The 16,208-nt window shown below is 42.5% G+C and overlaps 1 protein-coding gene across 3 annotated transcripts in view; it reads left to right on the top strand.

The window, feature by feature from the left end:
- Nucleotides 1-16,208, top strand: part of cacna1fb (calcium channel, voltage-dependent, L type, alpha 1F subunit) — a 91,425-nt gene that overhangs the window by 4,959 nt on the left and 70,258 nt on the right. For all 3 annotated transcript variants that reach the window (XM_078949995.1, XM_023957110.2, XM_023957109.2), the window contains exons 2-11: nt 5,491-5,741; nt 8,531-8,631; nt 9,098-9,203; nt 11,478-11,617; nt 12,524-12,678; nt 12,748-12,900; nt 13,838-14,034; nt 14,114-14,217; nt 14,304-14,455; nt 16,055-16,129. In XM_078949995.1, the coding sequence (XP_078806121.1) occupies nt 5,491-5,741; nt 8,531-8,631; nt 9,098-9,203; nt 11,478-11,617; nt 12,524-12,678; nt 12,748-12,900; nt 13,838-14,034; nt 14,114-14,217; nt 14,304-14,455; nt 16,055-16,129 (1,434 nt within the window). The remainder of the gene's footprint in view (nt 1-5,490; nt 5,742-8,530; nt 8,632-9,097; nt 9,204-11,477; nt 11,618-12,523; nt 12,679-12,747; nt 12,901-13,837; nt 14,035-14,113; nt 14,218-14,303; nt 14,456-16,054; nt 16,130-16,208) is intronic.

The following is a 16,208-nucleotide window of genomic DNA, read 5'->3' as shown; positions in this document are numbered from 1 at the left end:
AGCAATTAACCCTTACTTAGAATTCTGTGGAGAAATCAGCCTTTTCGTCAAATCCTCAATAGTATGGGCAGGGACCAGGTCGTGCTGGGAGATGAAATCCGCATCTTCATCCAGATCCTCAGCAGAGGGAATCATGAAGTCCTCTAGAGCAGTGGGACCCAACCCCCGGGCCGTGGACCAGTACCGGTCTGTGGGTCATTTGGTACTGGGCCGCAGAGAAATAATAAATAACTTACATTACTTCCGTCTTATTTATTTAGGAATCTGAAATATGTTTTATTTTGAAAAATTGCCCGATTCTCTGTTACATCCGTCTGTTACCCTAGACCAGGGGTGGCTCTCGAGCTGCACGCGGCTCTTTGCGTCTCATCATATTGTGGCGATCCGGGGGTTAGCCCCACCTTCAGCCCCTAAGACTCATGAGAAGTGGGGAATTATGGGTATAAAGTTCCTCACTGTGAGTCAGGGGGCTGTTCAGGGGGCAGAATTCACAGCCATGCTGTTATGCTGTTTCTGGGCGTATTAACGTATGCAAGCATCAGTGTTGGAAAGGGGTGATTCAAGCTACTCTTTAGTTTGCTTATTCCTCTTTGATATCGTGCGAAGTCGGTCGATGGATTTGACTTGGATGTGTCGCGACCATAATTTCGACTTACTGAGCCTCATTTTATAGGTAATTCACTTTTATTCAACTCTCAAATCCATCAGAGGGTATTAAAAATAAATAATTAAAAGATTGCCTGGAGTGTGAGTGTTTTGCTCCAGTCATTTGCGTGGGTTACGCCCAATACCGGAAACATTTACTAAACATTTTATGTTTGTGCAGACTGTTACCCTCATATTCAAAATGGCGAAATTCAGAGTATAAAGAGAAACATGACGTTTCTGGAAGAATGGGAAGATTCTTAATTTTTTACTGAACGGAATGCAAGTCACTATGTTTATTATTATGATCTTTTGGAAGCAGTGAAATAGTTCATGGCAGAAAAAAGATCAAAACGTATCCCGGAGGAAATGAAAAACTCTTCCTGATCTGACAAAAATTGTCTCCTTTTTTAACAAGTTGAAGCTTTTCAAAGTGCAAAGACACCTGACTGAGCATGCCTGTGTGAATAGTGTGGCGAGCGGGGGGGTAGCCCCGCCTTCAGCCCCTAAGACTCATGGGAAGTGGGGAATCTTGGGTGTAAAACCATTAGTGAGGTGGCTATGAGCAGGAGAATGATGTTTGGGTACTGACGGTAGAGTTCAAGTAAATGCAAAGCTAAGCTAGTAAGAAGCAGGTCAATACTCGTGTCCCTGCGTTTGCGGTGCACAAGTTGAGGCATTTCAGCTTTCATTAGCACGTCATCTATAAATTGATTTTCATGACAAAGATCTATCATAAAACTATTAATAAAAAAATCTTGAAGAATTTCTTTATTTTTTTATTTTACTGATTTTAAAATTATTTTATGCCACACTCAACTGAAATAAAACTTGAAACAAACACAAGTACAATACTTGCTGTTGTGTTGTGAGGAGTGGAGTGTTTTATGGAAAATAATACGGTTTGTGTGTACGTATTGGCAGGTCAGTGTGTGGTGTTTGACTCTCACTCGTCTCTTGGTGTCAAACCTGTTCACCACCCCTGCTCTAGACGCAGGCCAAGGTGCTTTTCTCGGTCACGTGATAGGTTACCGCTAAAATAAAACCCAGGAGCTAGCAAAATGAGAAAAAAACAAACGTCTTTGGAAAGTTTCTTTGCCAAGAGGAAAACGCCCAGCCAGGAGACAGAAGAGGAACCACTTCCGGGAAAAAAAGAAAGCTACATTTAATAGATAGCTCTTCTTTTTTGCACCATGTGTGTGGGAATGGGAGAGGATGATGAGACCTGTGTGATGTACAATGTCATGCATGTCAAAATCATTTTTTGGGATGTCTTTTACTTCATCTATCATTGGGGTTTTCTTCTTGGTTATGTATGGGGTTTGCATTTCCCATTAAATTTTTTTAACATGCTGGTAATTGCTGAGTGCAACCACTATTGTGTTGACCTTGAACAGGAAGAGAGGGAGAAGAATTTATTAGAGCTGGCAGTGGCGTTTCTGACTGGTAAATGAGAGAATGCCTGATGAATGGAGAAATGTACTGGTGCCCATTTTTAAGAAGAAGGGAGACATGCAGAGTTGTGGAAACTACCGAAGAAAAAAACATATTAGTCAAACAATGCACTTATGGAAAAGAGGAGTGGAAGCCAGACAGAGGTCAGAAGTTAACATTTGTGAGTAACAGTATGGTGTCATGCAGAAAAAGAACCTCAGGTTCAGAGCACTGTCTAGTGGGTCTAGATGACCCAACTCCCAATGTTAAAGTGCCTAGGATAGCACAAGGGTTAATAGCAACAGCTGCAAAATCCTTCAAAATAGCATAGCTTACAGCAGTCAAACTGTTTCTTTAAAGGAATTGCAATTCTATTTACCAGTAATCATCTTATCTAGTTTCCTACATAAAGGAAACTATCAAGATGTAGCCACTCGTACGGCTCGGCATTTTCAAACCTTGGATCAGGATCAAAGTGATCAGGATAACCAAATCCCCTGATCCGACTTTATGGATCAAAGATACTCGTATCCCAAAATGTTGCCGGATCAGATAAGATGAGATCGTCACCACTCGTAAGGCAAAAATGTTTATGCACATTTTTTCTACGGGCATGCTGTGGGCGACTGGTTGTATTGAACATGTAAGGATAAGTAAGGGGGCAGTAGGTGAGACGCAGGGGTGTCGTACAGACTTTGCTTTTTTTCAAAAAAGGTGTATGCTCCTTGCATAATCCTTACGCGCAGCCTGGCTGTTGGAAATGAGTACAATCAGAATGCAGGTTGTGTGGACAATCCTACAGCCATCTTAGGATCACCTAAGTATCACGTGCACACCCTGTTGGTGCAGCATTTTTTGTAGTCAGTAAGTCCACCTTACTAACGATTGGAGTGTTGCATAAAGGAAACCATTCAACAGCATCCCTCCTGTCTCGTAAGTGTGTGTAACTGACAATATTCCTGCAAACATTTCATAATACACTTACCACACGCACAACACATGAGCCAACAAGACACACCTGTCTTCCTCTGAAGATGCAGCCCCTCCTCTCTGCAACCTTTTACGGGCCGGTACAACCCAAGAACCTGCCACACACGTATGTGTCAACCCCTGTACAGGTCCATGTGACTCAGGCATAGTTTTTCTTTTTTGACTTGGTGTCCAGTATGGAGCTGCATCCTTGGTCAAACTCAAGAAATTACCAGGGAAACAGCAGTTTGGCATGAGCATTGCAGCTTTTTCTTGAATGCAGTTTTTGGTTCAATGCGGTTGGTTTGGTAATGTGTTTGCCTGCAGCTGCTTCAGTTTGCTGTGAAAACATCTGTGTCATCTGCTCAAACCAGCACGCTTGCAGCCTCTGGCCTGTGGTTTAGGCAAGAACTTTTTTTGGTTTTCACAGAGCATCCACTGATTGTATTACCAGAGAAAGGCAACACACAAATTAATGAGGATCGTATAATAAACACAATAAACACAAAGTTAGTCAGGTCTTAGTGAAAGTCAGGAGAGAAAAACAACAACCTGGATAGATTCTCGTGCCTCCATTCACACAGAAAGTGACCTTATCAGTAGAGAAACTGAAAAATCGCTGACAAACATTAGTCCTGCTCACGTGACTGTGATTTGCTCAGACAAAAAGTGATGGCTTTTTGTACTGTTTTGGTGAGCAGTGACTTGCTGAGATGGTGATTGAGGTTTATGGGGATGACAGGATTGTTCAGGTGTCTTGCTCCTGCAGTGTTGCTACCAGCCTTTTCTTAAAATGGCTTGTCTCAGTCCTGGACACAAGTTTCTGTGTGGCTGGGTGGTGGGGGATGGTCTGGGCAGGCTGGATTAGTGTGCTGCAGAGATAAATCACATTGAGGATGCAAAGCAACAACCTAGTTCAGGATCAGAAAAATGTTGAAACCAGAAATCTCCAACAGCACCGTATAAAGGTCTCTGGTCTATAGCGTTTTTCAGATCCTAAGCTAGATTCATTTCTGCAGTTCACTAATCCAGTAAATACCTGGGTCAGGTGGGCACACAGTCCCACTGGTATAGATCTGGATAGGAGAGCAGCATGTTGTTGGACTGGATAGAAGTCACTGATGAAGGCATTTTGCTTACAGGTTCAGAGGTCTTGATCTGATTCTATAACCTGCTAGTCCTCAAGGAAACTGGGGAGGGGGGTCAATGGTTTGGGTTTCAAAGAACAAATAAACAAATGACTAGTTCACATAGAGAGAGAATTTCTGCCCCCAAGAAAGCAGAAAGACCTTTCTGCGGCTTTGTTAGCTTCCTGCTCCACACCTGTTAAGGTTCAGTTGCTCACCTGTCAATCATCACCCACTGCCTGATTTTCCCAGCTCTCACTCTTGATTCTTCTTTCAAAGCTCTTTATTTGTTTGGATATGGCTCTGGGAGATTTTGCAGTTGAAACTCCTGATCATCCATCCATCCACCTGTCAAGCTAATTTTATGACTGTATTTCAGCATAAACTCGGATGAGAGATCTATGAACACATTTTCATACCTCATCTACTAGAAAACAAGTGGAGCTATGCAATTTAGGAAACTAGAAACACAAGCAATGACTTCACAATGGCCGTAGAGAGCAGTCGTATTTTCACTTCATCTCATCAGCATTTCATTTTTGTGATGAATTCTTTGTGAAAGGTTGTGTAGAAGTTTGGTACAATCGGTGTTCTTGTGAGCTGTAAGTCTGCCAGTCAGGGTCCTCACAAGCGGGGATGCTAAAGCATGCACGTGCATGCAGGGCGTTCTGGTTTGAACGCATAAAGCACGGCTGACATCACTCACACATGCAGATCTAGGTCACAGCTGTTCACTGCAGCCCCCCTCCCTCCTGGCTCACTCTCACTCCTCTCCTTGCCTTGATCCCCTGTGTGACCTTCAGGGCGACACCGGAGAGCTGAAACCGTGTCAGAGGTCAACAGGCAAAATTCTTGTTCCCCCGCCCTCGTGTACCTCTGTCATTGTTGATTTTTTTCTACTGTTGTGATCTCCTGCGTACTTTTGTTCTACTATACTTCTGTCAACTTATCTACTATACGGTGTTCTGTCCTTCTCCTGTCCCTTTGTTACATTCTTTTGCCCTCTTTTTAAGTCTTCTGTCCTTTTGTCATCCAAATTTTCTGCCCTCCTGTCCTTTCTTCGTCCAGTTTATCTGTCCTTCTTTCCCTCTTTCACTTATTCTTTTGTTCCCTTGCTCTGTTGTGGCACTGTCCTTTCTTTTCACTTTTCTATTATTCTTTTTTCCTCCTGTCCTCGTTGCTTCCTACCTTCTGTCCTCCTTTCGTATTCTCTTGTCTTTTGTCTTTCTGTCCCTGGACTTTTAGAAGAAAATTCTTTCTGCAGTTGAAGAGACAAGCTACTGAAAAGTAATATTCTTTGCCTCTGTGTTTCCAGGGGGTGGTTGTAATGGCTACACCAATGCTGTGGACGGGGAGGATGATGGGGGGGAGGGGGAAGAAGAGGAGGAAGGAGGAGACCAGGGTGGAGAAGTAGACAACGAAAGAGGAGAGAGGGATCTAGAGTGGGATGAAGAGCTGGACGGAGGAAATGAAGGGGGTGTGAGGATGACAAGAACAGATACACTTCACTCAACCACAAGTTCAACTGGAACGCAGAGAAGAAGAGGGCAACATGCCAAGAAACAGGTAAAATGTCATGTTAGAGCGCAGGTGAGACAACCCAATACCATTGAGGTAACGACTCCCTAAGGTACAGGTAAGATGATTTATCAGGACACAGGTGAGATGACTCAGTTGCATACTGGCGAGACAACCCAAAGAAAAATAATAACTACTCATTTGTCTATTTATCAGTCTGCTTTTTCAATTCAATTCCATTTTATTTGTATAGCCCAAATTCACAACAACAGTCGTCTCGATGGGCTTCGTATAGGTAATTGAAAAAGTGAAACATAAACTCAAAGAAAACATAAAATTCATTAGGAAAATCCTAAACTGAAGTAACTAAACTGACTAAGCTATACTGGCATCCCTGCCCTTAGACCCCCCTTCTCTGTGAGGAAAAACTCCTAAAAAAACGGATTCCGGAAAAAACAAAGAAACCTCAGGGGTGTCCACATGAAGGAGGGATCCTCCCCCAGGACGGACAGGCGATTTACCAGAACTCTTAGAGAAGAATTAACTTATGTAACTCTACAACTACATGTATAAAGTCCAGCAGACGAGCTTCATCCAGATGGAGTTGGGGGGACAGTCAGGGGTGCGAGTCGAGCCTGAGGCAGGATCCACAGCCAGGTGTAGGAGCAGGAGCAGAGACGAGGTACACGGTCAGGAACAGGAGCACGGATGAGCCAACTGGAGTCTGGAAAAGAGGGACAATACATGAATCACTGCACCAAACAGAGGCATGGAGAACTAAATGATGAATAATGATCAAGAATAGAGAAGAGAGGAAGGGTAGAAGTAGAAGAGAAAAGAGGACAGAACCCCACTGCACCATAGTTACCCCAGCTTCAACTTCTAGCAGCCTTTTAAAACAAAAAGTTATTGTTATTAAGTTTAATTTAAACAAATTAACATTAAGTTAAATAATCTCTGAATACTAACTAGTCTGACAATAAGCCTGTCCAAAGAGGAATCTTTTCAGTCAACTTTGAATGTAGAAACTGTGTCGGCCTCTCTTCCATGAGCTGGGAGTTTATTCCATAAAACCAGAAAATGGTATTTGAAATTTCATTTTCAAAAAGTTCTCTATTAAATGTGTAGCAAAATTTAATTAGAAATGTCTAATTTAAACATCAACATGTATTAACAGAAATGCTTTTTCATTTTCATAATGAAACTGTCAGGAGCTGGTGGTGGAGGACCCGAAATGCAGGAGACCAGGCTTGGTGACAGAAAATAAAACATTTAATAAACAAACGGAAACATGACAAAACTATGGGGAGAAACAAAAGGTGACACAACAGAGCAGATGACCTGACAAGGATGACCAGAAACCAAGACACTTGAATAGGCTGAGGGTCATTAACTGAACTGAAGACAGCTGTGAATCATGAACCTGAAAGTGGAGTGACTGACAAAAGGAAACCAAAAACATGACCAACAACACCACAGAATCCTTACAGTAACTGCATCAATTGGCTCAAAAAAATCAATCCTCTAAAATGGATTGTCCTTTTTTACTTCAACACAGCTCTTTCTGTGACATAAGTAAAGCCACAATGCAAAATGAAGATTCCATTTTCGTCTTCACATCCATCCATGTATGTTCCGCCGCGAAAAAAATCCAACGTCCAAAGAGATTACCGATGTCAGGTCAGGGGCTCCGTAACAATGCATGGGAGACATGGAGGATGTTCAGAGACCGGATTTATGAATTTTAAAAAGCCCTACAAAAGCATCAGTAATCTCATCTCCATGTCTGGGTTCATGAGATCATTCAAAGTCTCTCCCGGGATAGTGAGCTCCACTTCCATTGCAAAGGGCGGCAGTGGCTCAGGCGGTTGAGCAGGGTGTCCAATGATTGAAGGGGTTGGCGGTTCGATTCCCACTCCCCCCAGCCAACTGTTGTTGTGTCCTTGGGCAAGACACTTCACCCTCCTTGCCTCCAGTGTGGCTCCACTGGTGTGTGAATGTGTATGAATGATCCCGGTGATGGTCAGAGGGGCCGTAGGCACGAAATGGCAGCCACGCCTCTGTCAGTCTGCCCCAGGGCAGCTGTGGCTACATCAGTAGTTACCATCACCAAGAATGAATGAGGAGTGAATGAATAATGGACACAATGTAAGCGCTTTGAGCGTCTGGAAAAGTGCAGATAAATCTAATCCATTCTTATTATTAAAGGCCGCTTTCTGCCGCTACTTCCATGTCTACGTGATCTAGGCCTGCACAATATACCGCAAATTTATCGTTATCGCGACATTAAGCTGTGCAATATGCATACCGCAAAAGACAGCGAAAATGGCAATAAATGGTTACCTTAAATGTGCTAAAACAAACTCATGGCAGCTTGAAATATTGAACAAATGAAATAAATCCCTTTATGCATTTAACCAATCGGAAGGACATGTTTACATTGTTGATCAATCAGATGAGCCCTTTTATGTTTGATGTTTGCCTCCTATGTCGACGAGGGTCATTTGGAGTATAACTTTTAAACTGTTGCAGTGAAATGGAAATGATGTTTTTGGTTGTTTTGCTATTTGTTTAAATACCGCAAATTATATCGTTATCGCAATATTAATCACCAATATCGCATATCGCGAGTTTTCCTCATATCGTGCAGCCCTAACGTGATCTTATTAGTGAAGGTGTATATAAGTTCACTATCATTTTGTAGGTGGTAACGAATTAGCTTTCATTTTTTACCGATGTTTGGCTACAGGCTGCACACAATAGAGTTATTGAAGTACAAAGCCTTTGTTATTCCAATTAAACTGAACTTCCTTACATGATAATACTTCTTCTTTCAGGTGCAAGGCAGTAATCAAGTCCAGCGAGCTCCACGAGCACTATTTTGTCTAAAGCTGAACAACCCCATCAGACGAGCAGCCCTGTCAATTGTGGAGTGGAAGTATCCTTTATTCTAAACCAGTTCTCAATGAAAATAATTGTTTTTCTGCCTAGGGAACTGTAAAGCACTGTACTGTATCTTCAGCATCAGAACAGATCCCCTTCGTCTTTAACAATTGTTTGGGTGTGGAACAGTCAGTCAGACTCTTTTAGTGGAGGTTAGATGCAAGCACTTTGTCTCTGTTTCTGTTTAGAACACCCATAGCTGGACAGGATCCAGATGTGGAGGCTTTGCAAATTCCCTCACCCCCTCTTTGCTTTTTGGAGATGATTGATTGTTCCATACAAAAACCTTAGATCGAGAATGGATGGATAAATGAATGACTGGGTGGATGGATGAATGGCTGAAAAGTGGAAGTTGCTTCTTTTTTGGGGTCTGGGATCTGACTTCCTGGTCTCTGTGAGGAGAATAACATCTGCGTGGACTAGTTAAAGATTTGTTATTGAGTTAACCTTCTTTGCCTCAGACCATTTGATATCTTTATCCTGTTAGCCATCTTTGCTAACTGTGTTGCTCTGGGAGTTTCAAAACCATTTCCTGAGGATGACTCCAACTCCACAAACCATGACCTGGTGAGTACTCGCAGCACAGCCCTGACAGTTGAGGTCATTTCTTCTGGGTTTCTGCCACAGCATTCCCTCATTTCTTCTAGCAGTGTCTCTTCACGTTTATTTGCTCACACTGTTGCATCAGTCACTTCCTGTAGGAGTAAGAGTTCCTTCACGCTCCACATCGCTGACTCTGGTGGAGCAACACGCTCATTAGAGGCTTACTTGCGCTGGAGCCCTGCGGTTTTGTGCCAGTCTTTACTGCTGATCTTCAACAAAACCCTCCTACAGAATGCAGCAAACATTCAATGGGTTAAGAGTGAAAATCTGTTGTCTTCTAGTTCAAAATGTAATCTTTGTTCAACGGCATTCTGTATGTAACAGAATCCAAACATCTACTACTAAAATAAAGTACCAATATCATCATCAGTTGGTTTCGATCAGAATACTTTACAAAACGCAAAATTTTAAGTTATTTGTAAGGATGCAGTGATTTGGTTTGATTCATATCATAATTTGGTAAATGGCGTATACTTATATGGTGCTTTTCTACCTACAAGGCCCAAAGCACTTTACAGTCACACACACATTCACACACACCTTCACACACTGGTGGCGGCTCCGCTGCCAAGCACTGGTGCCAACCTACCACCAGAGGCAAGGTGGGGTTCAGTGTTGAGGTAAGATCTTCAGCCCGAGCCCAAAGCCTGAAAGCCGGGTCGGGTCGGGGACTAAAATGACAATCATTACGTCTGGGTCGTGTCGGGCCGGGCCTCTCTCTTGCAGACTCTTTTAATAAATATATGTTTGGATATATAAAAAAAAAAAATGATATGTGTGTATACTAAACTAAGGAATACTTGTTATAAATAAATAATTTGGTTAAAACAGAGGAGGCGCTGTAAGGTAATTGCTATATAACTACTACTAAACAGGAAGCGCAGACGCTGGGCTGCAGTATTTCTCCGCGTAATGAAGCGAGTGTGCATCAAGATCTCTCTTTCACTCTCTTTGTCTGGCCTCTTATTCTGTGTTCCAGCGTTATTTCGTTGTGCAAATGCATTTATCATGATCATTGAAATATGTAGATTATTTTAACCTTAAGAAATCTTGTGTTTTCTTCTGCCAAAAATACTATGGGATAAATTGAAATTTCGAGTTTGCATCGACGTCGGGCCTGCAAATCAAGTTAATTGGTCGGGATTGGGCTGGGTTGGGCTTTGATGCCAGCGGGCCTGGGTCGCGTCGGGCTAGATTTTTTAGGCCCGATCTTACCTCTAATTCAGTGTCTTGCCCAAGGACACTTTGACACATGGGTGTGCAAGGCGGGAATCGAACCTGTAATCTTACGATCATGTGTCGACTGCCCTACCGCTGCCCCACGGTCGCCCAATTTTTGTAGAAAATTTCTATAAAAGGTGTAAAATATTACTTTTTTACCACTTGTACCCCTCCAAATGAAAAAAGGAAAAACGTACTACCCAGAAAACCAAAATGACATCAAAAATAGTAAAGATCTGTTTGAAAAATTAAATAAAATTAACTAGAATAACCCCACCCTCAGTCAAATGGATTATCGTAACAGGCTAAATGGACAAGTGAATAAGTTACAACATTTGCAAAGAAATATACCAATAAACAAATAGATTAATACACAACAAGAAACACAATAATAATAAAAACGTACAGGACCTGGGTAAACAGGTATCCTGAGGTGATACAGAGGGGCTGTCTGTTTCTTCTCCCTGGATGATGGAGTGAGCATTACCCAGACTTCACTACATTTTTAGTGTATTAGGAGGTGTTGGACCCAAAATGCAGGAGACCAGGCTTGGGGGCAGAGATTTCAATATTTAAAAAACTGAAACATGACATAGTCATGGAGAAACAAGATGGTGGAAAGGCAGATGACCTCAAAACCAGACACTCATAGGAGCTGAGCACAATTGACCAAAACATCCCTGAAAAACCAAACTCAATGGCATAATGCTTACATTGCTGCATGATAGAGAGAGAAGAGTGATCAGTCCAGTGGAAACTTTTTCCATAAATCACCCAAGGATACTTTTGCATATGTAAAGATGGCTCAACTTAGTTTTCTGTTGTATGTCTTTCTTGGACAAGCATAAGACCACTTTTCTCAGCTAAGTCGGCACAGACCAGAAAATGGCCCTCATAGTGTGAGCTTGATAAAATAACATTTATGAAACAACACAAAGTCAGAACATAAGTCTGGCCTCTGTCCTAAATGGCGTCATAACAAAAGAGGACACTAACACCCAGCTTCACGTTTTACAGGAACAAGTGGAGTATGTGTTCCTCATCATATTCACAGTGGAGACCTTTCTGAAGATCCTGGCCTATGGTCTGGTCATGCATCCCAGCTCTTATATCCGCAACGGCTGGAACTTGCTGGACTTTGTCATCGTCATTGTGGGGTGAGCAAACCTGATGCCTCTTGGCTTGGAGTTGGCTTGCAGATCTCTACAGACTTTGGCTCTGATGCTGGCAGCAGGAACAAATGTTGGACCTTGTGTTGCTATGTGACCTTGCTGCAGGCTGCTGATGTAACCAGACATCCCAGAGGGGATGACAGTTGTTATGATAAAGTTGGTTGCCATGGTAACACTACAGGGGGTTGCATTACTTCTTTTTGTGGGATGCTGGGTTTTAGGAGTTTGTTGAGTTTCAGGTTAAATGGTTAAAGCTGAAAAGTCAAGAATACAGTCTGGGTCACCAAGTTCGGCTAAGAAAAAAAAAGGCAATTACTGGTACAGACGTTTTTGTTGTGCTTTGAAACAGCAGGTTTTTAGATCTGCTCTCAGCGTTTCTTGAAATATTTCTGTCAGATAGATAAATGAATGAAAACAGATGTTTTGTGGTTGATGTCAATTTTTGTGTATGTCAGTTTTGGTTTTAACATAGTTCTTTCTCTATTTCGAGCCTTGAAAGCTGATGCTGGAAAAGTAATCTGAACAACTTTTTTTGGAAATGGAGCAGTGTCGCTTTTATCTTTCTACTAAGACAGGGCACTTTTACAACAAAGACTTTAGGTCTTCTTGTCAGTTACCTACATCGAGCTGCTGTAAAGCTCAGAATGTTTAGATTAATTTTTTGGTTACTTAGGAGCTCAGCTATAGATGAGATTAGTGTTGCTTTGAGGAAGAGTATGTGATGCTTTTCTTTCCAATATTTTTCTTCCTTTTTGCGTGAACAAAAACAAAAACTGAGAAGTGACACCCTTGTGCTGTGCTAAAGTTGTTTTTGGTTCTTCACAGACTGGATCCCACCCATGCAAGGCTAAAATCAAAAGCTGAAGGATTTCTCGCTCTTTTTATTTGCAGGTTGTTCAGTGTAGTTCTGGAGACAATGACTCATAAGTCGAGTGGTGAGCAGGCCACCACTCATCATATGCCCGGAAAGCCAGGAGGGCTTGACGTCAAAGCTCTGAGAGCTTTCAGAGTCCTTCGACCCCTCAGACTAGTTTCTGGAGTCCCCAGTGAGTGACTTAAGCAATATAATTATGAGTAACTGTGGTAGAAGACGTGCTCATTGGTGTATTTGTCAGGTCTGCAGATTGTGCTGAACTCCATCATGAAAGCCATGGTTCCTCTGCTTCACATCGCCCTGCTGGTCCTCTTTGTCATCATCATCTATGCCATCATCGGCCTGGAGCTCTTCATTGGCCGCATGCACAGGACGTGTTACTACATCATAACAGGTGATGGACAGGTTCAGGAGATTTTAATGTTAAAAAAACAGCCAAACTGCTGTGGTCACAGTCACCTAAAAACTATTTAAGAATTTTCCTAGTCGGTTTAAGGCTTCAATCCAATCCAATCCAATCCACTTTATTTATATAGCACATTTCTCAAACAGGCAGTTTCCAAAGTGCTGTACAGTGACCAAAAACCGGACAAAAGATTGTCAACAAAAATAAAAACAAAGTACACCAGTAAAATGGACAAGATAAAATAAAAATTAAAACAAGGTAAAAACAAGATAAAAGCACAGATAAATACAGATTAAAAAATACAGATAGAAACATGGATAAATACAGATAAAAATACAGAGGACCACACAACTCATGCAGTGTTAAAAGCTAGAGAGTAAAAATTTGTTTTAAGACGGGCTTTAAAACACTCCATAGAGGGCGCTGTTCTGACATGCAATGGCAGAGCGTTCCACAGCTTAGGGCCGACAACAGAGAACGCTCTGTCTCCCCTCGTTTTGAGCCTCGTCATGGGCTCCACATGCTGGAGCTGGCCCTCTGACCTCAGAGCACGTGCTGGTTTATAGATCTGAATGAGGTCAGAGATGTATTTTGGAGCCAGTCCATGTAAAGCTTTAAAAACAAACAATACAATTTTAAAATTAATCCTAAAATTAACAGGAAGCCAGTGCAAAGACGCAAGAATGGGAGTGATGTGTTCATATTTTTTGGTTCCTGTTAAAAGTCGTGCAGCAGAGTTCTGGACTAACTGCAGTCGGGAAATTGCCTTATGGGAAACCCCAGTGTAAAGTGCATTGCAGTAGTCCAGTCGTGAAGAGATAAAAGCATGCATGACCTGCTCAAAAATATTAAAAGATAAAAAGGGTCAAAAATATTTCATTATTCCGTATTTTTGTGTAATGTTTAAAAGTGCTCCTGTCTGCAGATAATTTTGTGGAGGATGAACCGGTACCATGTGCATTCGCTGGTCATGGCCGCCAGTGCATCATAAATGGAACAGAATGCAGAGGAGGCTGGGATGGCCCCAACGGTGGAATCACTAACTTTGACAACTTTTTCTTCGCCATGTTGACCGTATTCCAGTGCATTACCATGGAGGGCTGGACGGATGTTCTGTACTGGGTGAGCAGCCACAGTGCCTGCGGTCAGAAATTACGGCTCTCTTCAGGTTCTCTAGGCTCTCACTGTTCACTGTCTGCAGATGAACGATGCCATTGGCTTCGAGTTGCCTTGGGTCTACTTCGTCAGTCTGGTGATCTTTGGTTCCTTTTTTGTCCTTAATCTTGTTCTGGGAGTCCTGAGCGGGTTAGTGGCTTTTTTAAAAACATTGGGATAATTTTGGGTCAGCGAGGTCAGACTGGGGGTTTGCATTGTCTGTGTGATTGCTGCAGAGAGTTCAGTAAAGAAAGGGAGAAGGCCAAAGCTCGAGGAGATTTCCAGAAACTGCGGGAGAAACAGCAGATGGAGGAGGATCTGTGTGGATACATGGACTGGATCACTCAGGCGGAGGACATGGACGACCTGGATGAGGATGGAAACCCAAGTAAGATGAAGCCCTGATGGGGGGTGGGAATTCATAGACCTTGACTTAATTAACTTAGAAGTATTTTTTTTCATCCCTTTTGGATGACTTGTTATGGGACATTGAATTTCCAGCAGAATAACGAGAAAGAGATGCTGAAATAGCACACATATGCCTGAAAGAAGAAAAAGTGCTCTGTACTATATTTCCTTCTCTTTCTCAACAAGGAGTTGTAAAATTTGATGGTATGTAGGACAAATGGGGTGTTGATTCCGTTTGTCCTACACCTGGAGAGGAGCAGTCTTTCTGTAAACATGCTCCTCTACTTGTGGATGGCGGTATGAAGGGGGGGCTGTCCTAATCAATGATGTTCTACAAATGCTCTAGTCAAACACTTTCATCAAAGAGTCCAGTTTTTTGTCTTATTGCTACTGATTAGCTTGTTGAGCATAGATGTGCTCTTTTGGAATTACTATCCCATTCCCCCCTTCCTTGCACACCACAGTGTAAAACAGAACACTGGTAACTAAAAGCTGATCAAATATCCATAGCAGATTGCTACAGATTTTAAAAGATCCTAGCATTCCTAGGATGCATCCTGTTCTGTGTCTCCTGTACAACTGGTTGATTTAAAATGTCCAGTCGTGTTTGTGATCATCTCTGTCAGCCCCCTCTAGTAGGACTGGTCCAGGTCTTGATCTAGACTTACCAAAGTCAACAATTAGTTCTGTTGTTTTCCAGGCTTTAACCCTTTGGAACCGAGCAACACCCGAGGGTGTCCTGCCACACACTATGACATCAGTATAATAAAACAGAAACTCTATGATTGAGGGCTTTTTTGTGAAAGAAAGAATAGAGAAAATAATTGTAGTTTCTTAACAGGAGGGATTTTTTAATACTTATAAGGAGGCGTAAAATGAATGTCTGTCAGCAATATCCATCCTTTCCATCCTTCTGATGCATCCAAGAGAGCTGTGTCATCAGCATACTTCTAAATGTCAAACAGTTGTGTTGTAGCAGAAAACTGTGGCGTATTGGGTGAAAAGAACGTGTACCACTAGTACCAGTGCTGTAGACCATTGTATCCTTCAGTTTGATGTATTGTGACATGTCAGTGAGGTAGTTTGAACTTCAATCCACCAAGCAGTGATCCCCTGCCATTCTGTTCAGTTTATCCCCAAGCAAGGGGGGTTGGATGATCTCTAAGGCACTGAAAAAAATTCCCGTGCCTCTCCATTCATCCACCCCCAGTGCTACTTCTGGCTTTCTCCAAACCAGTGTGAGGACCACCACATGTAAAAATTCACTGAACAGGGCTTAGCCATGCTGACCTGCAAAAATGGAAACAAATAGAGGCCCTTTTTGATCCAGTTCTAGTCCCTGAGAGAAAGCAGGTTTAAGGGAATACGTCTGCTATTATACCATGGACATTTGCACAGATGAGGGCATGTTTTTTCATTGAAAATTTGTGAACAAACAAGAGTGCATCTCTGCTAGGGTAAAGGACAGCAATGGGGTCATGATGAATGGTTTGCAGTTGAAGGAGGAGGATTTGTTGAACAGCGTGTTCTTCTTTGTCCTGAGTGCAGCTGTCTCAGCAGAGCCTTCCTATGTCTTCAGGGCCATCTCTGGGAGACCTGTCCGATAAGAAGCGGGGAAAGTTCGGATGGTTCAGCCACTCCAGTGAAACTCACGGTGAGAAGTCCCCTCCTGATCTCACTTCCCTGAAGGTTCTGCTTACTGCTGATGCAGCATGGATGGTTCTCCGTTTTGA

The sequence above is a fragment of the Oryzias latipes genome, chromosome 7 (genome assembly GCF_053564925.1).
Source record: "Oryzias latipes strain Hd-rR chromosome 7, Olatipes_Hd-rR_3.1".
Lineage (NCBI taxonomy): Eukaryota > Metazoa > Chordata > Actinopteri > Beloniformes > Adrianichthyidae > Oryzias > Oryzias latipes.
Note: the sequence above shows the minus strand (reverse complement) of the source record. Positions and strands in the feature narration are given on the sequence as shown.